This window comes from Herpailurus yagouaroundi, unplaced genomic scaffold, assembly GCF_014898765.1.
Source record: "Herpailurus yagouaroundi ecotype Mexico unplaced genomic scaffold, PumYag 214, whole genome shotgun sequence".
NCBI classification, from domain to species: Eukaryota; Metazoa; Chordata; class Mammalia; order Carnivora; family Felidae; genus Herpailurus; species Herpailurus yagouaroundi.
The window spans coordinates 2,564,439-2,590,482 of NW_024412445.1; the positions used below are offsets into that span (position 1 = coordinate 2,564,439).

Here is a 26,044-nt window from a genome sequence, read left to right on the forward strand (position 1 = left end):
AAATCCACCGCTGCAGTATTGGTCAGCAAACCACTATTGACCACAGATCTCACGTACGCCCATAACATGAAGGCGTTTAATGGGTACATATCACGCAGGAAAACTGCCAAGATACCTATGAGTTCGGTTGTTCTTCCAGAGCACATTATGTTTATGGCAAACAAAGCCCTTTACTGCAGGATTATATACTATATGATTAGATAATTGATTTACGGTGTTTTCTTTTGTTGCTCTAATTAGACTGTGGGCAGCTAGGAGGCGGCGAGTTGGCATGGGTGGTAAAGATATGATGGTGGTGGCGATGGAGACGGCAGTCGTTGTAAGAAAGAAAAATGACATCTACCACTTTCTAGATCTAGAGTCTGGAATGAGATCCATACGATTGCTCCTGAAGGGCTTCCTACCTTGAGAACTGACTTTAGGTTTGTAGGTTATAGTTAAGAAGAGCCCCACCATCTGTTGATGTCTGTCCAGAGCCTTTTGAATTGAACTTGAATGTTAGCGGAAATCTTATTTGGAAATTTCTCCTGTTGTAACTGTTTTTGTAAGAATGCATTGGCCTGAGCAGCATGTAGCACAGTGTGGGAGCTGAGGGCACATGCACCTTGAGCAGGTATTTGTTCGAAGACTGAAGCTTTCAAAGAAAAGGGGGGTGGGGCACAGAATCAAGGTAAGGAAAAGACATGGAATGTCTATGTCCTATTTAAGAAGTCAAATCATCTAGTCTACTGATCTTAAAATAATAAAAACAACTAATAATTAGTCAATCATAATTTACTGTTCATACAATAAGAAAAAATTTATATAGTTTGATGACTATTGAAATGCAAGAGGATGGGTTCAGATTCTGTGACAAGTTCAGAGTGGCCTCCGTTTCGGTGTTAATATTGTCATGATACATAATAAGAACAAAACCCTAAAATAATACATTCCTCTTAGTCTAGCTTTTACCTGAAGAATAACATCTGGGGGCATTTCATAGGTTAAGAACGCGATCCCATGCCAGTAAAGTTTTGCTTTGTTATTTTTGTAACTTTCGGAGGTCCCAGCTTCAATGACAGAGGCCCCTAAAAAAATAAAATAATTAAAAAAATAAAACATTATGCAACCCCAAACACATCACTTGCATTTTATTTATTTTATTTTTAAGAGATATTTATTTATTTTTAGAAAGAGAGGGGGGCACAGAGGGACAGAGAATCCCAAGTCGCCAGCACAGAACCCAACATGGGAACCGATACCATGAATTACGAAACATGAGATCATGACCTGAAGTGAAATTAAGAGTCAGATGTCCAACCGAGCCACCAAGGCACCCCAGTCATTTATATACATACATATGCATACATATGCATACATATACAAATATATAACTGTATACATATGTATATAGAAATAACATTTTTTAAATGTTTATTTATTTATTTTTGATAGAGAGCTAGCAGGAGAGGGGCAGAGACAGAGGGAGACAGAATCCCCATCAGGCACCACACTGTTAGCACAGAGCCCTATGTGGGGCTCGAACCCACAAACCGTGAGATCATAACCTGAGCTGAAACCAAGAGTTGGAAGCTTAACCGACTGAGCCACCCCCCACCCCGGTCATTTGTATTTTAATAATGTTGTTAGCAAAGTATTCCCAGGCAGATTACAAGTAAGTTAAGGTTCACACTCGGGAACTGGCTGGGAAAGTATGACTTCTGGCTCTCATTACTGCTGAGATGTTGTCACTTTGAGAAAATCATGTTTGTTCCGTGTAATTTCACAAAACTTCTGAAACTGGTATTAACTGAATTCCAGAGCAGTTGCATCAGAGGTGGAAATATCATGTGCATAGCGTTTATTACTTAGACATATGGACCCCCATATTTTCACAGCTCGTGTGATGAGACTTTATGTCAGCCCAATCTACTTGAAAAAAAGCATAAAACCCAACGTTATAAATGTATCCACAAGTTATGTTCATAAGAGCAATTCTGTAGATTCACTGAGCTTTAGTTTTAACCGAAAAAATCCAAAAGTATACTCGTCGAATGTTATCCCTTCAGGGTATTTCAGTTTAGAAGCAAAATGTAGTTTAGACACAAGAAATTAAGAAAATGCAAATCGTTTCCTCAAGCTGTATGTGGATATCACAATACAAAGCTAAAAATGCATGTACCTGACTGAGTATCCAATTGCCAGTATTTTTTCTGAGATGGCAGAATCTGAAATAGTTACTGTGCACCTAAGGTTGCCAGATTTAGCAAGTAAAAATACAAGACTCCCAGTTAAATTTGAATTTCAGATAAAAAAATAAGCAATTTTTTAGTATGAGCGTGTCCCATACAATATATGGGAGATACTTATACTTAAAAGTTAGTCGCTGTTTGCCTGAAATTCACATGTAACTGGGCATCCTTTTTTTTTTTTTTTATACTAAGCAGGTTTTGTTTTCTTTTAAGATTTTTTAAAATTTTATTTATTTTGAGAGAGAGACAGAGAGAGAGAGAGAGAGATAGAGAGAGAGAGAGAGGGAGAATCCCAAGTAGGCTCCAGGATATCAGCACAGAGCCCTACATGGGGTTTGATCCCATGAACCATGAGATCATGGCCTGGCCAAAATCAAGAGTCAGATGCTTAACCTACCAAGCCACACAGGTGCCCCTAAGCAGGTTTTCTTGATCAATTTTTTTTTTTAAGATCTTATTTTTAAGTAATCTCTACACCGAACAAGGGGCTTGAACTCACAACCCTGAGATCTCACAACCCTGAGATCAAATGTCAAACACTCTACTGACTGAGCCAGCCAGGCGCCCCACGTATATAGTTGTTTTTTTTTTTAAGGATGTATATGTATTCACTTTTTCATTCATTTATTTTTAAATTTCTAATCAGCTTTATTGAGATAAAATCCACATACTACATTATTCACCCATTTCAAGAGCACAAGTGGGTGGTTTTTCGAATATTCACAGAGTTGTACAACCATGACCACAATCAATATTAGAACATTTCAGTCAGGGGCACCTGGGTGGCTCAGTCGGTTGAGAGCCCAACTCTTAATTTTGGCTCAGGTCAAGATCTCACAGTTCGTGAGATCAAGCCCCGTGTCAGGCTTTTTGCTGACGGCACAGAGCCTGCTTGGGATTCTCTTCCTCTCTCTCTGCTCCTCCCCTTCCCCAAATAAATAAACATTTAATTTTTAAAAAAATTTTTTTAATGTTTATTTATTTTTGAGAGACAGAGACAGAGAGACAGAGCATGGGCAGGGGAGGGGCAGAGAGAGAGGGAGACACAGAATCCGAGGCAGGCTCCAGGCTCCGAGCTGTCAGCACACAGCCGGACGTGGGGCTCGAACCCACGAACCGTGAGATCATGACCTGAGCCGAAGTTGGACACTTAACCCACTGAGCCACCTAGGCGCCCCATAAATAAATACACATTTTAAAAAAGAAATCTTTTCTGAACTTAGTCACAAGGATCTTTCTTTTAGAAGTTTTATAGCTTTAAACTTTACATTTAGGTCAGTCTCCCATTTTGAGTTAATTTTTGTAAGGTGTAAGTGATGAGTCGAGATTTATTTGCTGAAAATGTCTCACTTCTCCAGCACCATTAACTTGCCTTTTCTCCTTTGCCAAAAATCAACTTGCCCTCTATGTGTGGGACTATTTCTGGACTCGCTATTCTGTTCCACTGATTTCAGCAAGACCACACTCTGTTAATTACTGTAGCTCTGTAATAAGCCTGAACATCAGAGAATGTCAATCCTCATACTTTGTTCTTCCTTTTCTTTTTTTTTTTTATATTTATTTTGAGAGACAGAGAGAGCACAAGTGGGGAAGTGCAGAGAGAGAGAGTCAGAGGATCTGAAGCAGGCTCCAAGCTGACAGCAGAGAGCCCCATGCGGGGCTTGAACTCACAAACCACGAGATCATGACCCAAGCCGAAGTCAGACGCTTAACTGAATGAACCTCCCAGGCTCCCCTGTTCTTCATTTTCAAAACTGTTTTGGCTATTCTGGTTCCTCTGTGATTCCACATACATTTTAGAAACAACTTGTAGATTTGTATAGACAATTCTGCTGGGATTGAGTCAATAGACCAGTTAGCGAGAATTGCCATCTTAAATGAATTGACCCTTCTAATACATAAACGTGTAACTCACCCCCACGTGGGTCACTTCCGGGTTTTTCATTGCCCTCCACAATCTGCCTGCTTTTGTTCACTTTTCATCAGGCTTGGGTAGTTGCTTTTTATATTTTGTCCAAAACTTTTAGTCGTATGTAATCAGTTGGTGGAGGAGGTGGGGGGATGAGAAGCTGGCATGGGCTCCCTCCATCTTGGCTCAAGAAGCTGGTATCGTGTCTCACATTTATTGAGAAACCATGACCATTTTCTGCTTTCCCTTACTCTAGTGGTTATCCCTGGACTTACACTTGTCATCATGAATTCTTCAAAATGGAAGCCGTAAATACATTCAATAGGGAAGGGGAAAGAAAGCATAAGAATGGTGTTTCCAAATGCCAATACTGAAAAAAAAAAAAAAAAAAAAAAGGATTCTGCAGTTCACCTTCCTATGCTTTATCTCAATGCTGATTCTCCCCAAACTTCGGGAAACTCAGGTTCAGCAAGTCTCTTCTCTTGCTCTGTCTCTTTCAACACACACACACACACACACACACACACACACACACACTGTATAATCATTCTAGTCCAAATGCTGTCAACTCGATACAGGATACAGATTTATTGCCCCACTATAAATCTGGCTTTGTCAGTTGGTAAATACCAGTGTGACTGCGTGTGCTTTACACTTTCTCCCTCTTTCTCTCTTTCCACATGGTTCACTGAACACATTGTTTATAGGCTATCACAGGCAGGTAGAGAATATTAAGGTTCATGGTCTAAACTCTAAGCACTTAAGCATTAATTTTATTAATGGCAAGACATTTAGAACACATCCTGTCTTTCACCACGATTATTCAATCACGAATAATGCATTTAGATTAGTCATTAGCAGTCATTGTAGGTTGTAATGATTGTGTCACCTGTTCTATTTTCTGCATCCCCAACCTCACTGTGCCACGTCAGCTTCCTTCATGGTCCTGGACTCATGCTAATGAAGACGCACACCTTTGCTGCCTCCGAGATGTGCACCCAGAAAACATCAACTACAACCATGTCTATAGTCTGCCTCATTGTCTAGATTTGCTCATTTTTCCTCCTTCTCAATTACTGGACAGATAACTATGTTTTCTTAATAAACACATATGGAGAATCGAGACCCTTGGGAAGCATGAACTTTTTCCAGTTTTTACTCACCTGCTGACTTAAGGGCATAGTCAGCCATCTGGACTTGGTCTTCTCTCAACTTTTTAAGGATGGAATTCACCAAGTTTGACATTTCCTGTACAAATATTAAAAAGGGGTTTCTGTTAATCGCAGCCAAGTGTTTGAGTTTTGACAATTCACTTTGTCGATTTGGACCTGCGTGCCATCATCTGCCAAATAACAATAACAGTGAACATCTACTGAGCTGCACACATCCAAGCACTGTGCACAGATTTCTAATGGCCTTCATGGCTCTGTGGGATCGCCACTCCCCGGGGCAGCTGACATGTGTCCAGACACCCTCCAAGTCCCAGCAAGGTTGGACCGAAGGCCCCTTTGGAAGCCCCAGCGACTGCCTGTCGTACTGTGATCCCCACCCCGCCCCCCATCATTCAGGTCTCATTTAGTAATAAAGACTTGAACATTCTGTAAGTATTCAGGAATCAAGGCAGTTGACAGAGAGCACGTGACTGCTTGTTAGAAAGTATCCATCCTTTGAGTTAATATAGGACTCTTGGTTACGCAAGAAGACCACTGATTTCACCTCAGGTCATGATCTCACAGGTCATGGGATCGAGCCCCATGTCAGCCTCTGCAATCACAGCACAGAGCCTGCTTGGATTTCTCTGCACCACGCCCCCTTTCCCTCCTTCTCTCTCTCTCAAAATAAATAAATAAACTTAAAAAAATATATTGGTTTCTTAAGGGCATTCTGATTCTCAAAAAGCAGAAGCCCCACCCTTCAAGCTGTGACTGATGGAAGCCCTTGTCCCAGGGCCATGACAAAATAGGGTCTGGAAGACAGCAGGTGTCAGGGTGAGGTTTCCGGGTGCTTCAGCAAGTAGACATCATTCCCTCTCCCTCCCTCTCTGCCCATGCTGTCTCTCTCAAAATAAATAGATAAATAAACTTAAAAATATACTTTTAAAAATAGGGCCACCTGGGTAGCTCAGTCAGTTGAGTGTCCGACTCTTGATTTCAGCTCAGGTCATGATCTCACAGTTTGTGAGTTTGAGCCCCATGTCAGGCTCTGTGCTGACAGTGTGGAGCCTACTTAGGATTCTCTCTCTTTCTCTCTCTCTCTCTCCACCCTTTTTGCTCATGCTCTTTTCCTTTCTCTCAAAATAAATAAACAAAAAAATGTATAATATTTTTATTTATGGACCTGAATCAGGTGCACTTGACCTTATCAGTACCCAACATGGGGCGCAACCCCACCAACCATGAGATCATGACCTGAGCTGAAATCAAGAGTCAGACGCTTAACTGACTGAGCCACCCAGGCACCCCCAAAATGCTTTGTTCTTTAAGTACGTGTGTATAGACATCAGAGGCTGCCACTTCTGAATGATCTTCTGTTTGCTTTCCTGGAAAATAAAACAGAATCAGTCATTTATTTTGGCGGGAAGTCAGTCATATTGCTACAGTCTTCTCTGCGATTCAGCAGTGATGAAAAATTGGGTGTGCGCGGCAAGCTTTCCTGAGGTAAGCTGCTGTCAGGGAGAAGGTTAGAGAGGAGGACACAAGCCACATAACAGCTTGCACTCGATCTTTCTGCGCCGAGAAGCCGTGAATGTGACCCCCCGCAAGCCTCCCTCACCTCGTCGATGGCCCCCATGGGGTTCCGGTCCTCGCCTCCGTCCGTGTCCCCGCTGTAGTTGTGCAGACCATCTCGCGTATCTCTAAGCAAAGCCTTCAGAACATCTATTTGTTCAATCAAAAATAGAATTTCTTGGAAGTTGTTCTCCAGAGTCTGGCTTTCCTTCCTGTGAATGGAGACCCCCAGTGTGAAGGGTGGGAGTGGGGGCTTCCCATCACCAGCCGGGCTTCAGGAGCGGCCGAGGAAGAAGTGATGAGGCTTTATGTTGTAGCGGAGACCAAGTCTCGAGAGAGAGCTCAGGGCCACCCCTTTGTCTAAAGAACCGCCTCTAACTACCGATGAAAGGCAAGGACACTCAGGGGAAGCTTCTGGAAGGCGGCCCAATGCTTAGGGCACACTCTTCCCAGGCAACTGGGGCTCATCCAACCTTGCATGTCCCTCCCTCAGGGCTGTGGCCACCCTGACTGAGACTGGGTGATTTCATGGTGTGAATCCTCAAGCCTAACCCCCACCTTATTCGAATGGGGAACCCCCTGCATCTCCAGTGGGGCATGGAGCTGTGGTCTTCAACCTGAGCCCTGAGGAGGGCTGGAGGCTGCAGTCCAGGGCAACTCCCTGTCACTGTCACTGGCGAGGAGGGTGCCAGACTTTACTCTTGAAGAATAGGTTCTGCCATTTTGACAGTTTGAAAATGACTGGTGGGCTGAATAAGAACATGTCAAGCCAGTAGGTATTTCTCTCTCTCTCTCTTTTTTTTAATGTTTATTTATTTTTGGGAGAGAAAGAGAGAGAGTGCGAGTAGGGGAGGGACAGCGAGAGAGGACAGAGGATCTCAAGCAGGCTCTGCACTGACAGCAGAGAGCCGGATGCAGGGCTCGAACTGTGAGCTCATGACCTGAGCTGAAGTCGGACGCTCAACCGAGTGAGCCACCCAGGCGCCCCAACAACAGGTATTCTCTTATGTTGAAAAATGTAAGCACTACTTATCTAGTATTTTCTCCCCAATTTGTAAAACAATACATGTTCACGGTTTAGAAAATATAAAACGCTTCCAGAAATAAACACCGTTACAGTTTGGTGTGTTTCTAACACTTTTTATTCCATGCAAAAAAGTTAGTAGCAAAGTAGAGATCCTGTTGACAGTTTTGTGTCCTGCTGCACATTAAATACATTAAATATATTTTGGAGTTATTTTGATGACTTCATAATTCTCCATTGTACGGATATTCTCGAACGTATTTAACCATCAGCCTGATTTTCTTATCTAGGCTGGTTTTCCATTTTTTTCATTGTAATCCATCTTGAAAGCACTTCTCAGCATACAACTCCCTAAGGAATGACCCACAGGGAGGGCGCCTGGGTGGCTCAGTCGGTTAAGCCTCCGACTACTGGTTTCAGCTCAGGTCCTGATCTCACGGTCCGTGAGTTTGACCCCCATGTCAGGCTCTGTGCTGACAGTGCGGAGCCTGCTTGGGATTCTTTCTCTCTCCCTCTCTCTGTTCCTCCCCCACTTGTGCTCACTCTCTCTCTCTCTCTCTCTCAAAATAAATAAACCGAAAAAAAAGAATGACCCACAGAAGCATGAATGATTTCATTTTTATAGTTTTACGAAAACATCCTGCTGCTGCAGTCCCGCCAGAAAGCCCCGCGTGGCAGAAAAATCTCACTCACTTTAAAAGCTCCAGGTGCTCCTTTGGCATACGAAGTCTGGCCTGGAAAACAAACAAACAAAGAAACCAAATCAGTCCCAGTCCTGCCTGTCTGAATAGAGTTAGTCTTCTTATTCGTAAAGGGGAGAGAAATCACATTTCCACCCTGATACACATGCATGGCAGGTGGGACGCTGAGTGTCCTCTGAGACACCTGCGTCCTTTCCAGCCTTTCCTTGGAAAAGTCACGTTCAGGGGAGATGATCTGAAAGTGGGGAGTCTGTTGTACTGGAGTCCAAGAGGCTGTCCGTGAGGACACAGAACGGGCGGGGGGCGGCGGGGGGACCGGGGCCGGGCCCAAGGAGTGGGGAGGCGAGAAAGAGGGAGAGAGGGGGGCGGAGGGCCATGCTGCGGCCTTAGGCTGTCCTTGTAAACAGTGAGGGGCATCCCCTTTCTACAGGAGGGACCCGATCATCGATCATCGGAAGAAGCGCGGACATTGATCTAGGCTGACAGGTGTCTGAACAGGACAATCTCCTGTTTGCACGGATGATGCGGCCCCGTGGCTTCCAGGCCCGCCTACAAATGACTGCAAACCCAGCAGCCTCCAACAGTAGACAGGTGCTCTCTTGGTTTTGGAGGCAAGAAGTCAAATCAAGGTGCCGGCAGGGCCGTGCTTCCCTCTGAAGCTGGGCGGGAGGGACCCTCTGCCTCCTGGTCTTTCTGGGGTCTGGTGGCTCCCGGCTCCCCGGCGTGGAGCTGCCTCACCCAGTCTCTGCCCGGCGCCCAGGCCTTTTCCACCAGGCGCCTCTTCAGGGACACCTGTCCCTGGGTCAAGGGCCCGGTTGGGAAATCCAGGATCCCTAAGTGTGTCTGAGGAGACTCTTTCCAAATTGAGGTCACGCTCACAGATTCTCAGGCTGCGGGACTGGCCTTCGGGGGTCACCTTTCAACCCGCCGCAGTGACCGTCGATGCGCTGTCTGGGCAACGGTTCCCCTTCCTTCTCTGCTGTTACTGCTTCTCTGTCTCAAAGACCTGACCTCCTCCAAGCTGGCTCTGCGGAAAAACAGCGCAGGCACGGAGGGCATCCCATCGGAGGGTCCCCTCTGAGGACCGCGGGGCCAAAAGCAGCACGGTGTGGCATCCGGAAAAGATGACCCCCGCCCCCACCGCCGTTTGTATGTTTTTAACCTGCTGAGCAATTTAATTCCCTGTAGGCTCCCCTCAACATGTTTCCCTTGCCAGGGACGTGGATTTGGGGGCTGATTTTGGGCAGGGAGAGACATTTATTTCTAGTTTTCTGGTTTCTGTCAGTACGGGAAATGTTTTCAACTTTAATCTCTTGTTTTCACCTTTGGCCTTAAAAGTCCATACAGGAGTGCCCGGGTGGCTCAGTCGGTTAAGCGCCTGACTCTTGGTTTTGGCTCAGGTCATGATCTCACGGTTCGTGAGTTCGAGCCCCACGACAGCATGGAGCCTGCCTGGGATTCTCTGTCTCTGCCTCTCTTCCCCGCGAAAAATAAATAAATAAACTTAAAAATATCCATACAGAAAATACTCCCTCATTTATTTGCTGCTAAATGTGTTTGGGGGTTCCTTGAAAACTAAACGTCTCAGGATTAAAAAAATACATATTTTATTTTGGCTTCTCCCCCAAAGGGTTTCAGCTGGCTCCTACTATAGGCACACACACAATGTGACACATACAATTAATTCCCTCAACTGTTCCAATCCAGTTTCCTGGAGGCATATCCAGTGTTTGAAAAGCACTATCAAGTTATTAAGATTCAAAATAAAAAGGTCACTAAAAAAACTGTGAATCGTTTATCTGTCTTTCAGGAGTTTATCCTAAGTAAGAAATTAAGCACGGTTGGAAAGATTTGGCAACGGGGATGTTCATAATATCGAAAAACTGCAAACAATTCAATTGTCCGGAAATATGTATTATTGAATATGAGATTGTTTTTCACATATTTATTCAGATATAGTCACTGGAAATTAGGCAGACATAAAATGCCATTATAACATGGTATCTAGAGAGAAGGGAACGTTGTATAAAGTCTATCATTAATTGAATAAAAGCAGATTCTATGGTCCACAGCTTAGGATCCAAAAAGAAGTCACCCAGGGGTGCCTGGGTGGCTCAGTCAGTTAAGTGTCCGACTCTTGATCTCGGCTCAAGTCATAATCTCATGGTTGGTGAGTTCGAGCCCCGTATCGGGCTCCACGCTGCCAGCATGGAGCCTGCTTGGGATTCTGTGTCCCCCTCCCCCTCTGCCCCTCCCGGGCTGGTTATCTCTCTCTCTCAAAAATAAATAAACATAGAAAGTAGTCACCCAGAAATAAGCCCCAGTCAGTGTCATGCGATTTCTAACAGGGCTTTCTCCTGTGTGTAAGACAAGGTAACACTGGTCAATAGTGTGACCATAGAGAAACCCTGTCCTCATGAGGCACACGCTCTAGGTGCTCAGCCGGAGGCACTTTTAGGGGGAAGGCGCTGCTGGGTGTGCTGTCTGCCTCCAAACTGAGACGCGGAAGGGAAGAATGTCTTTTGAAAAGAGACCTTCATTTTTCGTGTTGGTATCTAGTGAGCCCCCTGTGTGGCTGGGGACCACGTTAGGCTCTGGACAAGCTTCTTGCTTGTTACCTTCCAGTAGGAGGATCGGAGGGGCAGGAAGAGGCTCTGCAAGTCAACCAAGCATCCACGGCAAAGTGGAGGCTGGGATGTGCAGGGCAAGTTCATGGGCAGTCTAGCTGGCCGCAGAAGGCTCTCTGAGGAGAGGACACTTGGGCTGGGCTGGAAAGTCAGAGAGGAGACCCCCCCTGCAAGACCTGGGCAGAACACCACAGGCAAAGCCCTGGCAGAAACTGCCAGGGGAATTTGAGTGTATGAGGCCGGGTTCTCCAGAGAAACAGAACCAGGGTCAGGAGAGAGAGGGAAAGACACACAATTGGGGAGGCTGGCAAGTCTAGCATCTGCAGGGGAGGTTGGCATCCTGGAGGCCCAGAGAAGGGCTCATATTGTAGCTCAAGTCTGAAGGCTGTTTGGAGACAGAATTTCTTCCTTTTTCTCTTAAGACCTTCAACTGGTTGGGTGTGGCCCACCCACATGATGGAGGATAATTTGCTTTACTCACAGCCTGTCAGCTTGATGTTAATCACATCAAAAAATACCTTCACAACAACATCTAGACTAGTGTTTGGTCAAACATCTGGGCACATAGCCTAGCGAAGTTGACCCACAGAATTAGCCATCGAAATAGGAGTTAATCCCAAATTGGCAGTAACCGCTGAATTCTCTGTTGTCCACGCCAAATTCTCATCTCTGTTCCCTGGTGATAACCTGACTATCTGGCCCCAGTTCCAGTTTTTAATTTTTTAATGTTTACTATTTATTGTTGAGAGACAGAGAGAAACAGAGTGTGAGCAGGGGAGAGGCAGAGAGAGAGGGAGACACAGAATCTGAAGCAGGCTCCAGGCTCCAAGCTGTCAGCACGGAGCCCAACGCGGGGCTCGAACCCACGAACCGTGAGATCATGACCTGAGTCGAAGTCGGACACCCAACCGACTGAGCCACCCAGGAGCCCCTGGGATCCTGGTCTTTGATGTGAGGACCACGTGGTAGAGGGGATTCCTCAGGCTGGCCTTCCTTGTGAGGTTTCCTTGTGTTCTTTCATCCGGACCCAGGCACCCAGGATACACAGATCCTCAGTGTTTGCAGAAAGGTAGCTTCCTTGCGACTGGGAGCGATTCCAGGTTTCAACCTATGAACTTCCCAGGGAACGGCCCTCACTGGGTTGGAATGCGGAGGGGACCCAACCAGCACCCTCTCCCCGTGTAGGGACCCCACACGACCAGACACACTGGGCTCCAGCGGCTGCTGGCTGAGCCGGGAAACGGGGTCTCCAAGGGAAGTGGCCACGAAATCAGGTGCAAGGTCACTGACGGGGTGGAGTCCGTCGGTCTGGCCTTCTTTCCGCGGAGCAGTGGCTCACCCGGCTCCTGTCATTCTTCTCTGCTCTGGTCTTTGGAGACCAGCGCGTGGGGTTGGCGAGACCCGGGCTGGAATGCAGGAGAGGCAGAGGCGGGTGGGCCAGAGAGGGGACACCCGTGTCTGGCCTCAGTCTAAGCCCACTGAGATCAAACTGGCTTCGGGACAAAGGGGAGGCTGGCCCATCTAGAGTGTCAGGCAGTGGCTAACATGATTTGCCATTTTCTACGTGCTGGGGCTTCCCCTGAGGAGCTGCCTTAGCTCAGGTGTTGTGACAGAACACCCTGGACACTGGGGGCTGATGAACAACGGACACCGATTTCTCACGGTCCTGGAGGCTGGACGTCTGAGTTCAAGGCCGGCAGACTGAGCGTCTGGTGAGAACTACTTCCTGGTTCTTAGCGTCTCCTTGCTGTGTCCTCACATGGTGGAGCGACGGTCTGGGAGCGGTCTGGGGTCTCCCCATGGCCTCACCCAAAGGCCAAAGGCCCCTCCTCCACGTACCTGGGGCTTGGGTTTCAACTGGGAGGGAGCACTCAGTCTGTGGCATTCTGACCCGGCATCCCAAATGAATGTCCTTTGCGGGTGCAAAATACGTCTGTTCTGTCCCAATAGTCTCCAAAGTCTTAGTTCATTCCAGCCTGAACTGAAAAGTCTAAAGTTCACAGCCTCAGGGCGCTTGGGTGGCTCAGTCGTCCGACTTCGGCTCAGGTCATGATCTCACAGTTCGTGAGTTCGAGCCCCGCGTCGGGCTCTGTGCGGACAGCTCAGAGCCTGGAGCCTGCTTCACATTCTGTGTCTCCCTCTATCTCTGCCCCTGCCCTGCTCATGCTGTGTCCCTCTCTGTCTCAAAAAAAATAAACTAAAAAAAAATTTAAAAAAATAAATAAAAAACAAAGTTCACAGCCTCATCAAAATAGCATCTAAGTCAGAGATCCTAGAAGCAAATTTCCTTCCAGCTGTGAAACTGTGGAATCAAACGTGTTCTGTGTGAAATCAGCAATGGGACAGGCACAGGATAGACACCTCATTGCAGACGGGAAGAAACAGGGCGGACCAGAGGTCACAAACATTCAGTCTATGGCAAGAGCCCGAGGGGATCAGAGGCTGGGCGAATTTGCAGGGTCTCTCAGCCAGAAAGCCACTTACTAGAACGTTGATCCCTATGTTATTTCCATTAGATATTCACATGCAAAACAAATGTTACCTTTGTTTGCATGTGAATATCTAATCTGGCGTACTAAGTTTTAAACGAGTGACATACAAAATGACTTAACAAAAGATCACCTGGTAATTATAAAGTCTGGAACCGCATTCTGCAATTAGAGCATAAAAGTGACTGGATTTCTGAGGAAACTCCGTTTCTTTCAGCCACATGTGATTCCCAAGCCCTGTTAAAGAAAATACCAACTCTGATTAAAGAGTTTGCAAACATTTATGATGTTTTGCACGTATTTATAGGAATTTCTCTAAGTGTGAAGGATACATACAATGTTAAAAAGAATATTGGGGGCCCCTGGGTGGCTCAGTTGGTTAAGCGTCCAACTCTTAGTTTTGGCTCAGGTTATGATTTCATAGTTCATGGGTTCAAGCCCCACATCAGGCTCTGTGCTGACAGTGCGGAGCCTGCTTGGGATTCTCTTTCTCTCTCTCTTTGCCCGCCCCCTGCCCCGTGCTTGTGTGTGTGAGCTCACGCTCTCTCTCTCTCTCTCTCTCTCCCACGTGCAAAAATAAATAAATAAATCAACATTAAAAAAAATAAAAAGAATATCAGATACTTGGGTGACAGTATGGAAAATGGCAATATTGGGTGCTTCACAAAATCAGTTCTCCCTTGAAGTGTCCAGATACTGGCAAAGGCAAACAGGACCAACAATTTTTGGACTCCGAAATCTAATCCCAAACTTAAAGCAACTAGAGGACTGAAGAAAAAAGCAGATTATTTTTGTTAAGGGGCAGTGTGGGACTTCCGCTCCCCTGCCTGCCACCCTCCATTCCCCAGCATGAGGGCAGGGCTGCAGGATGGCAGGGAACATTCCTGGGGGGTGGGAGGGACAACTAATACCGATTTGTTCTTAAAACAGACGGTGAGTTCTGACCTGCCTGGCGTTCCTGCTTCCTTGGGCTAGAAGGGGTTTCTGGTAGGCTGTGATGTCTGTTAAAAGATTTAAGGACATAAACTGGCCTTGCCCACCTGGGAAAGGGATGGTGAATGGGACAAGTGACAGACAGACAGACCCAAGAGTGTGGGAGGGAGAAGTGAGAGGAGGCAGTCTCTTGTGGGAATAAGGGCTTGGAAGGGAAAAGGTGCAGCACCGTGCACGTCCAGCACGGAACACATGTTTAGGACAGACCGTAGACACGATCCCACACTTGCACCTCTGGTGGCCCTGCGGGCTCTGTGTGAGCAGGAGGTGACGGCTAAGCCGGCAGTGTGGGGGATCGGCGTACTGAGAGAGCGCCCCAGCTTAGAGCCACAGGATCGAGGCATGGAGGGCCCTCCTCGCGCTGTCTCTCAGTGACTCCAGGAACTGTGTCACGTCACTCATTGTCCCCTGAGATACCAAACAGCGACCATCACTAAGCCAATGGCCATGACCCCCAACAAGGAATAACAACAATCCTTGGGGAATGGGGGGACATCTGACTCCTGAGTCACCACATTAAAATTTTGAGCGCCTCGGGGCTCAGTCAGTTGAGTGTCCAACTCGATTTCAGCTCAGGTCATGATCTCACAGTTCGAGAGTTTGAGCCACATCAGGGTCTATGCTGATGGCATGGACCCTGCTTGGGATTCTCTCTCTCTCCTTCTCTCTCTCTCTCTCTCTCTCTCTGTCCCTCCCCTGATATTGGGTGTGCACGCACTCTCACTCTGTCTGTCTCTGTCCTCTCTCTCTCAAAATAAATAAATAGGGGTGCCTGGGTGGTTCAGTCGGTTGAGCGTCCGACTTCGGCTCAGGTCATGATCTCACGGTCTGTGAGTTCAAGCCCTGCGTCGGGCTCTGTGCTGACAACTCAGAGCCTGGAGCCTGTTTCAGACTCTGTGTCTCCCTCTCTCTCTGCCCCTCCCCCGCTCATGCTCCATCTCACACTCTCTCTGTCAAAAATAAATAAACATTAAAAAACTTTTTTTAAATAAATAAATAAATAAACTTAAAACAATAAAAATAATGAAATACTGAAATGTCCAGTTTCCAACACAAAACTACAAGGCACACGAAGAAACACACAAGTCCAGCCAATGGGAAAAAAAATGACCGAAGCCATCCCTAAGAAAGTCCAAATGTTGGACTTTTTGGAGTTACTAAATAAAACCTTCAAATCAACGGTCTTAAATATGCTAAAAAAACTAAAGGAAATCCAGGACAAAGAATGAAAGAAATCCAAAGAAATGATACATGAATGAAATGAGAATAACGACAGAAAAATTATAAAGGGAACCAAATATAAGTTCTGGAGCTAAAAAGCACAATAACTGAAATGAACAATTCACCGGAGGGCTCGACAGCCTTGAGCAGGTGGAAGAAAGAATCAATGGGCTCAAGGATCAGGATCAGATGATCGGAGTCACGGAGCCTGAGGAGCAGCAGCGGGGAAACAAGAATACAGAAACCAGAGCCTAGGAGCCCCGCAGGACACCCTCATACATATGCATATAGACTTCCAGAGTTCCAGAACAGTCACGAGACACAGGGACAGAAAGAAGACGGGAAGATATAACAGCTGAAAACTCCCCAGTTCGATGAAAAGCATAAATCTACACATTCAAGAAACTCAACAAACTCTAACTAGGATAAACTCAACGACGCACCGCACCAAGACACGCTATAATGAGTCAGTCCAAAGTCAAAGGCAGAGAATCTTGAACGCACACTACTTGCGATGTACAAGGAACCCTCAATAAGAGGATCATCACATTTCTCAGCAAAAACCACGGCAACCAGGCAGGGGCATATTTAACGTGCGGAAAGGAAAAAGAAAACCGCCAACCGAGATCTCCTCCATCCAGCAAAACTACCCTTCAAGATGGAGAGGAAACCTGTGGAGGCTCAGTCATTTAAGCATCTGACCTAGGCTCAGGTCATGATCTCACGTTTTGTGAGTCCCAGCCCCACGTCAGGCTCTGAGCTGTCAGATCCTGCTTCAGATTCCATGTCTCCCTCTCTCTCTGCCCCTCCCCAACTTGCTCTCTCTCAAAAATAATAAATAACTTTTTAAAAAACACAAACAAACAAACACGCAAACAACAAATTAGAGAGGAAGTTAAGGCGTTCCCAGGTAAATAAAAGCTGAAGGAGCTCTTGCCAGAATATCTGCCCTACAAGAAATGCTGGAGGGAGTCTCTCCGGCCAAAGTGAAAACAGACACGACAGAGGAAATGTCATATGAAGAAATCAGTGTTTCCGGGAAAGCTAACTACATGAGTAAACATAAAAGCCAGGGTTACGGTAGTCTTGCGCTGTAACTCTTGTTTTTAATTTTGACACGGTTAAAAAGATAAATGGGTACACAGTGTACAAAGAATTAATTTTTGACAATAACACGAAGGAGGGAGGGAGAAAGTTGAACAAGCAGAGTACTTATATGCTGTTGAAGCCAAGTGGCTATCAATTGAAGCTTTATTGCCACCGATTGAGAACATTCGCTGTGATCTCCAGGGTGACCACTAAGAAAATATCTAAAAAAATGTACACAAAACGAAATGAGGATCAAAACAGCACGCTACAGGGGTGCCCGGGTGGCTCAGTCTGTTAAGCGTCCAACTCCTGATCCCACAGCTCAGGTCTTGATCTCAGTGTCATGAGTTCAAACTCCATGTTGGGCTCTGCGCTGGGCATGAAGCCTACTTAAAACACACACACACACACACACACACACACACACACACACACACACAGTCAACTACAAAAAATCAATTAAACACAGAAGGCAATAATGGATGGAATGAGGAACAGAGAAGGTATAAGACAGAGAAAAAACTGGCAAAATGGTAGAAATCCTTCCTTATCAGTAATTACTTTACAAATAAGCTTCGGAGTTCCCTGAGCCTGCACTGATGAGTCAACAAGCACCTTTCTTTTGTTAATTAGCTCCGCTCAGGGTGGCATCACACATAGCCCGGTTTACCTGTTTACCTAATTTGGTCCTTCCTTCCTGTGAAAGCAGCTTTCTGCTCTAGTACTAAGTGGGGGGGGGGGGACTTCTGCCCTTGGTTACCTTGTATACCTTTGTTCTATATTGGGGTGTTTGCCCCGCCCTCTCTATACCTATTTACCTAATCTCGTTTACCCAAACTTGGGTGTGAGCATCCTATAGGTTTGTAATTCTTTATGCCTTGTTAACCCATCAGTGCAGGCTCAGGGAATTCTGAAGCTTATCCCCCATACATGTAAATGGGTTAAACTCTCCAGTCAAAAGTCAGAGACTCGCAAAATAGATTTGAAAACACTGTCCAACTATATACTGCTTACAAGAGATTCATTCTCCAACCCACACTGAAAACTATAAAACATTGCTAGAAGAAATGAACAAAGATATAAGTGTTAAAACAACCCATGTTCATGGGTCAGAACACTTCCTATTGTTAAGGGGTGCCTGGGTGGCTCAGCAGATTGAGCATCTGACTCTTGGTTTCTCTCTCTCTGTCTGCCCCTCCCCTGCTCAAGTTCTCTCTCTCTCAAAATAAACACACATTTTTTTTTAAAGGGACATTATGTAAAAGGCAAAAGGACAACCAAGAGAATGAAGGGAAATATTTGCAAATCACATATCTGAGAAGGGTCTAGTAGCCAGAATATATAAAGAACACTTACAACTCATCATCCAAGAGACAAAGGACCCAATCACAAAATGGGCCAAGGACTTGAGTAGATATCTCTCCAAAGAAGATGTATGGATGACAAAGAAGCACATGAAAAGGCATTAGTCATTCAGGAAATATAAACCAAAACCACAAAAGCGCTTCACATTCACCAAGATGGCTTTGCTCCAGAAACCAGAGAACAACAAGTGTTGACAAGGATGTGGGGGGAGCAGGACAGTCATGTGCGGCTGGTGGGATTGTGAAATGGTGCACCTGCTGTGGAAGACAGTTAGGCAGCTCCTCCCCAGCAAGTTACCAGAAGGCAAGCACCCCCAAAAATTGAAACCAGGGATTCAGACAAGTACACATGCACATATGTTCAGAGCCACACTGCCCACAACAGCCAAAAGGGGGACACAATCCTGGCCCATTAATAGTCGACTAGACTGCGGTCTATCCACACGGTGGAATATGATTCAGCCACAAAAAGGAATGAAATACTGACTTGTCTACAATGTGGATGAACCTGAAAAACATCAGGTTTAATGACAGAAGCCAGACAAGAAGGTCACATGTTGTGTAATTCTGTTTATATTCAGAACACGAAATCCACAGACAGAGAGAAGAGTAGTGTTGCCAGGGCTGGGAGAGGGAAAACGGGGGGGGGGGCCAAGCGGTCAGTGGGCACGGGCTTCCTTTTGGGGTGGTGAAAATGTCCACAAATTAAGAGTGGTGGCTGCACAGCCCCGAGACAGCCACTGAACTTCTCACATTATGATGGTTAATTTCACATCCGGAGGATTTCAGCTCCACAAAAAGAAAGAGAACCCAAGTCCGGTTAAGTCCACCGAAACCACTTACATCCGTGGCATCTAAGATGGGTCTGCAACATTGGTGGGCAAGGTGCAAGACTGCAGTGGGGACATACAAAGAAGCAGCTGGCATCTGCTGTGAAGATGCATGGATTTCCATCTCAAAGGATGTCACAAGAATGTGGGGTACAATTTCCCAGATGCGGAAAACCCTGAGTGCAGACATCTCTGCTGCCCACACCAAGCACTCGTGACACTTCCCTTCATGTGGTCTGGGGTCGTGCCTGGGGAAATGTCGCCTACATCCCACTGCAGCAAGGTGGGGATGTCCAGCTGAGTGGAATGGCCCCAGGGCAGCAGTGATGGGGACAAGCAGCAAAGCTTCCAGGGAGCGGTTCCCAGAAGAACCAGAATATTCAGGGTTCGGTCTACATAGAGGTCTGCGGAGCTGGGCGGGGCACAGCAGGTGCGTGAAAACGCAACCAAGAGAAGGAGCTTGGACCTCAGGCAGGCACAGCATCAGGACAGCCCAGCCATCCAGGAAGCCACATGCAATGATGACAAAATGGCACCCAGCATCCTGCCATGTCATAAGATAGCAATCCCGGCAATAACTGGGTTGGAACCTTGATTTTCCCGTGGTTCAAGTTGTCTTGAAATGCCAAAGAAAGTTGTCAAAGAGCAATTTTCCAGTGCACCAGGGGTCGTGATGCATGATACTCTCAGTCTGAAAGCTGCAAACTGCACGTTCAGCCATTTCTTCACCCCTGGGATGATGTCTTTGTTGCACATTTATCTGTAGCATTTACTTACTTCCAGGACTTTCTTTGGCATTTCTTTACAAACATGAGTCATTCCACCGAGGTCACCCTCCCCACACAGAAACGTCCCGTGACCTGGCTTTCAGGACGATTACTTAGTAAGACTTACCTATAAGAAGAAGGGTCACCATGGACACTGTGCTTATGACAATCTTCCATGACTGGGTTAACCTAGAAAGGAGAAAAACAAACAGAACTTAACGGTAGAGACCCACTAACCTGTAACTTGAACTCGAAACTAACCACCACAACCAAGTCCACAAATGTGCTTATTCTAGGTTGAGTCTTGCGAACTAATTCAGTTCCTAATCCAATCTCAGGAATTGAGGGATAAAAAAATTTCCGGGATGGTATATCAACATACTTGAACAGATATCCACATCCCTCACTTTCACACATGTTACGGTTACGCTGGTTTTTACGTCTTGTGTATGTCTGGACCTTTCCACGTGTGCCTAGATACTAACACAGAAGAAAGTAGAAAGGGTTATCTGTGTCGTCTGCACGTAGAAGGAGAGGAGGAGGGGCAGAGAGAGAGGGAGACACAGAATCCGAAGGAGGCTCCAGGCTCCAAGCTGACTGTCAGCACAGAGCCCAACGTGGGGCTCAAACTCAGGAACCTCGAGATCATGACCTGAGCCAAAGTCGGCTGCTTAACCAACTGAGCCACCCAGGTGTCCTTGCTCTTTCTTTAACTTTATGCACAAATGACAGTAAACCTGTGCTAATTTTGGGTGAGTCTGGTGACCATTTAAGCGATGTACCGACTCACCCTGTCAGCGATCTGGTCCTGAGCTGTGCTGTCAGGAGCAGCTCAGATCCACTCAAATACCGCAGGAGAGACTAGAACAAGCCAGCCAACTCCCCCCAGGGTAGGGTCTTTGATACCTTATTTCTCTGCAAATACCAGCCCTGCTTATTGGCTATCCAGGGCGGTTAGACTGTGCCCCCCCAACCCAGAAGGTTTTCCCAACTCCTTTCCCTCCTGGAGAGCGCATCTTTTTTTGTAAATTAAAAAAAAAAAAAAATGATTATTTATTTATTTTGACAGATTGAGAGAGAGAGAGAGAGAGAGAATCCCAAGCAGGCTCTGCACTGTCAACGCAGAGCCCGACACGAGGCTCAAACTCAGGAACCGTGAGATCACGACCTGAGCCGAAATCAAGAGTTAGATGCTTAACCGACTGAACCACCCAGGCGCCCCCAGGGAAGTGTATTTTGAAACCACCTCCTCTTTCAATATCACTCATCGGTCATGTGGGGGGTCCACTGCCCAAAGAATCATTCAAAGATGGATTTACAGCTCAGGTGAGCCCGCCTGATGGGCTGAATTGAATGAAAAGGACCACGTTACCACATTCGCCAAAGGTTAATTATGTGTTTCGTTACCATCCTGGCTGTGAGACTCTGCTTTCCAAAGCCCCTTGGCTGCCTTTCCTGGCCTGCGGAGCCCTGCCATCTGCGGGGCGCGGGAGCGAGGGTGCTTTGCTACCTTTCGGTGTAACTGTCATGTGCTGGCTTCTTGTATCATGACTTTGTGGCCCTGCCTCATTTTCACTGACAGGTTTGTTCCTGTGCAAGGGCTCTGCTGTTACCGCTGGCACGGCCGCTTTGTTCCTTTTCATTTCTGCTCCCCCTGCCCCACCCCCGCAGGCAGTGCACAAGGGGCAGGTAAGGGGGCTTGGGTCTTGGCTTACCCAAGTGGGCACAGCTTCCCTGTTGCCTCTTCCTGTGAGGACACAGTTATTGGGCTTAAAATGCTTGCCCCCTAGCCGTGCGGTCACGTCTTACCTAAGGATGGAATAAACGTGCTCTGTGTCTGGGGTCCTAAACCGCGGTGCTAAGTGAATGGTCCATCCAGAGAATGGACCAGCTAGGCAAAAACAGGAATCATCTCTAAGTTCATAAACTAAAATACTAACCTTGCTGCTCCTATGGCTCATTCTTTTGTTTTTTTTTTAAAGTGTATTTATTTTGAGAGAGAGAGAGAGAGAGAGAGCACGCGTAGGGGAGGGACAGAGAGAGAGGGAGAGAGAGGATCCCAAGCAGGATCCACATGGTCAGCGCAGAGCCCGATGCGGGGTTCCAACCCACAAACCGTGAGATCATGACCCGAGATGAAATCAAGAGTCAGATGCTCAACCAAGTGAACCACCCAGGAGCCCCTGGTTCATTCTTCTAAAACAATGGCTTCTCGTTCACAACCCTTGTCCCCAGTTGGCTGTATGGAATCAAAGTAACTCCTGCGTAGCATGGACCCAGCATCCCACGGGAAGTCCTGTGGTCTAGAGAAACCTACAGAGGAGACCTTTGGAAAGGCCTCTCTCTAAAAAGGACACGAGTTTTGCTGGGTTATTTTCCTAGTAAACAGAGTACGCCTGGCACGTGGGATGTGGAACATAAGACCTCGTGGAAATCATTCTGCAAAGGTGCAATCATTCAGTTGCATACCCACTGAAGTCAGGTCGTCCGTGCCCCCGGAGCACATCACTGAGTCCACCGCTGACGCTGGCTTCTTCAGAATGACCTCTAAAAAACCTGGCCCCCCTTCTTGGCTTCGGCCTTCCGCTCATTTCCCCCCACGAGGTGGCAGGGAGCCGGGGGAAGGAAGGACGGCGTTCGCTGGCTCTTTCCTACTTTACGGACAGCATGACGCTCTACGGAGAGGGTTTTGCTCCGTTTCTTGTCTTACATCCCGGGTAAGACACCTTGGAGGGAGACACCGTGAGTGAGCAAATGTAGAAATGCTGAACACTCTCCTGTTACATCACCTTCTGTGACACATCATAATGGCCTAATGGCCGGGTCAGCTGGTGCACCTGCAGCCACACCCCACCCGTCACTGGGTCCTCCTGAGCGACATGTACGTGCTTTACTGCGATGCCTTCCGAGCAGCCCGTGTCGTGCTAAGGTCCCCCTGTACCCTCCTCTCTGCCGCCACAAATCAGGAATCTGCTGTGTTTGCTTCAAGAGTTTTTCCCAAGTGAAATACCGCAAACACAATGGGAGACCCCAAAACATCACTCCCCAATCGCACGCCTCTCCATTCCTTCCCACGGGTGACCACCATCTGGACCCTGCTATGCACAATTCCCATGTGGTTCTAAAAATGTTATCACACAAATATGTATCCTTGAATAACATAACGGTGTGTGTATGATTTCAACTTAAATGACCTTTCTCAGCTTTTTTTTTTTTCTGATGTTTATTTACTATTGAGAGAATGAGAGAGCTCGAGCAGGGGAGGGGCAGACAGAGAAGGAGAGAGAGGGGACCCCAAGCAGGCTCTCTGCTGACAGTGCAGAGCCCGATGTAGGGCTCAAACTCAAGAAACATGAAACCACGGCGTGACAATCACCCCATTCCTGACCTGGTCACCCCCCCCAGGCCCCACCCCCCCAAACAACATCACACTGGGGGTGAGGTTTCAACATATGAACTTGGGTGCAGGGTCAGGGTGGGACATGACACATGGTTGGTCTTTGCCATCACGCTCAATGATGCCAATGTCTTCATCACCCTCAGTGATGCCCCTTCCCGACTGGGATCTAACCATCAGGCACATGCCTTGGAAACCTTGCAAGTGAAGCCGGCACATTGATGTATTTCTTAAAATGACTAGGACCCATTCTACTCCCCGGAATGAGGCAAGGAAGCAAAATACTACATTATTATAAAAAAAAATTCATCTCTTGGGCACCTGGGTGGCTCTGCTCATGATCTCACGGTTCATGGGTTCGAGCCCCATGTCGGGCTCTGTGCTGACAGTCAGCTTGGAGCCTGGAGCCTGCTTCGGATTCTGTGTCTCCCTCTCTCTCGGCCCCTCTCCCCTGCTTTCACTCTCTCTCTCTCTGTCTCTCAAAAACTAATAAATGCTAAAAAAAAGAAATTAAAAAAAATTCATCTCATTTTGAGATACAAAAGAAAACCCTACAACTCTTGTTCTAAACATTGGTTTCTGATAGACTATATAATAATACAACTTGGGACACCTGGGTGGCTTAGTCACTTGGGCGTCCGACTTCGGTTCAGGTCATGATCTCACTGTGAGTTCGAGCCCTGCATTGGCTCTGTGCTGACAGCTCAGAGCCTGGAGCCTGCTTCGGATTCTGTGTCTCCATCTCTCTCTGCCCCTCCCCCACTCATGCTCTGTCTCTGTCTCTCTCTCTCTCAAAAATAAATAAACATTAAAAAAATTTTAAACAGACAAAGATACTGGCTAGTCAGGACCCCTGCAGTTACTAGGATCAACTATTATTTACTTACTTATCTATTGGTTATTTTTAAATTTTTTATTTATATATATATATATTTATTTTTTTGCTCTTTAATGTTTATTTTTGAGAGAGAGAGACAGAGCACAAGCAGGGGAGGGGCAGAGAGAGAGAGAGACACAGAATCTGCATCAGGCTCCAGGCTCTGAGCTGTCCAGGCTCTGAGACGCTTGAACCCACAAACTGCAAGATCATGACCTGAGCAGAAGTCAGGTGCTTAACACCCTGAGACCCCCGGCACGCCTATTTCTAAAACTTTAAAATTTTTAGTTCCAGGGTAGTTAACAGACAGTGTTGAATTCGTTTCAGGCGTACTACGATCAACTACTCTCAAAAACAACCTTCTCTTGGCCCTACAATCCCCTCGGCACACGATGCTGTGACAAGTAAAAGGAAGCCCCTGTCACTCTTGGTCTCTGCGCACAGTGGAGCAAACATGTGACAACGCAACGCCAAGTCTGGATTACCCGCATGACCGGGCGGGCTGCACACCCTGAAAATTCATCACAACATTACCTGAGAGCTGGTGAACCGCACTCAGGGTTAGTTCCGGTCACAAGAATTACCTTGTCGCCACCGAGTCAGTCCCAGCGCGCGCACCTGTGCAGACCCCAAATCCAGGCGGGGCGTTCGCACTGGGGTCACGTGTTCCGCAGAAACATGAACGCTCTGCGGCGAAAACGTGGCCAAGGGCTTTTTAAAAAGTGTCTTTCAATTTGCAAAACAGGAATTCTCTCAAACACAGAAGGTATGGGGAAGGACTTTTACATGATCATTTCACTACCCATAGGCGGTTAGCAGAAATGGCTCTTTGCCGTTTTCCCAGGCACTTATTCATCCTCTTATTTATTTTTATTTTTTTAAGTTTATTTTTTTAGTAATCTCTACACCCAACGTGGGGCTCAAGCTCACAACCAGGAGATCAAGAGTCGCATGCTCTTCCCACTGAGCCAGCCAGGCGCCCCTATTCCTCCTGGTTTTACAAATGCATTAAATAAACGGGAGATTGACAAGCAAATCTCGGTCTAGTTTTTTGTGGAAACTCCCTGGGGTGGAGCACCTGGGCGACCTCCAGCAGCGCGGCCCCGCCCCCAACCGCAGCCCCCGCCCCCGCCCCCTCCCCGTCCTGGCTCCGCCCCTGCCGGGCCCCGGCGGTTGACAGGGGCCCGCGCTCCGCCCCTGGTCTTGATAGGCCGGCTGCTTTCCCCCCACCCCCGGCTTCTCCGATTGGCTGCGGGCTCTCCCGCCGCGCCCACCGGTTGGCCACCGGGGTGTTGCCGGGACGACGCAGGTTGTTGTGGTTTCGCGCCCGCTGGGAGTGTGGGCTGGGCTGCGCTGGCCCCAGCCGCCCGTGGGCAGAGTCGTCTCCGGCGGTGCGCACAGCATTCAGGGAGACCCTCCGCCGGCGGGTGAGCGGGGCGGGAGGCAGGGGGCGGGGCGGGGGCCACCTGTCACCCCGTGCCCGGAGAGCACCTGGCCACCTGCATGAGTCCCGCCGCCACGCGATCACACGCTGCCCAGCTGTGTACCCGCATGGACGTGCCCCTGCTGTATACCCGGCGGCGTGGATGTGCTCCTGCTGTATACCAGTGTGGTCGTGCCCCTGCTGTATACCCGCGCGATGGCCTCCTGCTGTATACCCGTGTCGTCGTGCCCCTGCCTTATACCCGTGTGGATAAACTCCTGCTGTGTACCCGTGTCGTGTGCCCCTGCTGACTACCGGACACAGACCTCCCTCTGCTGTATACCTGGCATGGATATGCTCCTGTGTATACGAGAGT

At 47.4% G+C, this 26,044-nt stretch overlaps 2 protein-coding genes across 3 annotated transcripts in view; one reads left to right on the forward strand and one right to left on the reverse strand.

Annotated features, from left to right (window-relative positions):
- SUN3 (Sad1 and UNC84 domain containing 3) overlaps positions 1-22,742 on the reverse strand; it is a 30,620-nt gene extending 7,878 nt beyond the window's left edge. Inside the window, exons 1-7 of one of the 2 annotated variants that reach the window (XM_040455033.1) lie at positions 22,441-22,742; positions 20,099-20,160; positions 13,841-13,944; positions 8,584-8,624; positions 6,913-6,994; positions 5,304-5,388; positions 952-1,067 (exon numbers count right to left, since the gene is read on the reverse strand). In XM_040455033.1, the coding sequence (XP_040310967.1) occupies positions 952-1,067; positions 5,304-5,388; positions 6,913-6,994; positions 8,584-8,624; positions 13,841-13,944; positions 20,099-20,160; positions 22,441-22,562 (612 nt within the window). In that variant the 5' untranslated portion in view covers positions 22,563-22,742. Of the gene's footprint in view, positions 1-951; positions 1,068-5,303; positions 5,389-6,912; positions 7,079-8,583; positions 8,625-13,840; positions 13,945-20,098; positions 20,161-22,440 lie in introns of both variants that reach the window. The other variant, XM_040455032.1, reaches the window with a different exon arrangement.
- A 2,833-nt stretch (positions 22,743-25,575) lies between these two features.
- CUNH7orf57 (chromosome unknown C7orf57 homolog) overlaps positions 25,576-26,044 on the forward strand; it is a 15,747-nt gene continuing 15,278 nt past the window's right edge. Inside the window, exon 1 of the mRNA XM_040455034.1 lies at positions 25,576-25,672. The gene's annotated coding sequence lies outside the window, so the exon portion shown is untranslated. The remainder of the gene's footprint in view (positions 25,673-26,044) is intronic.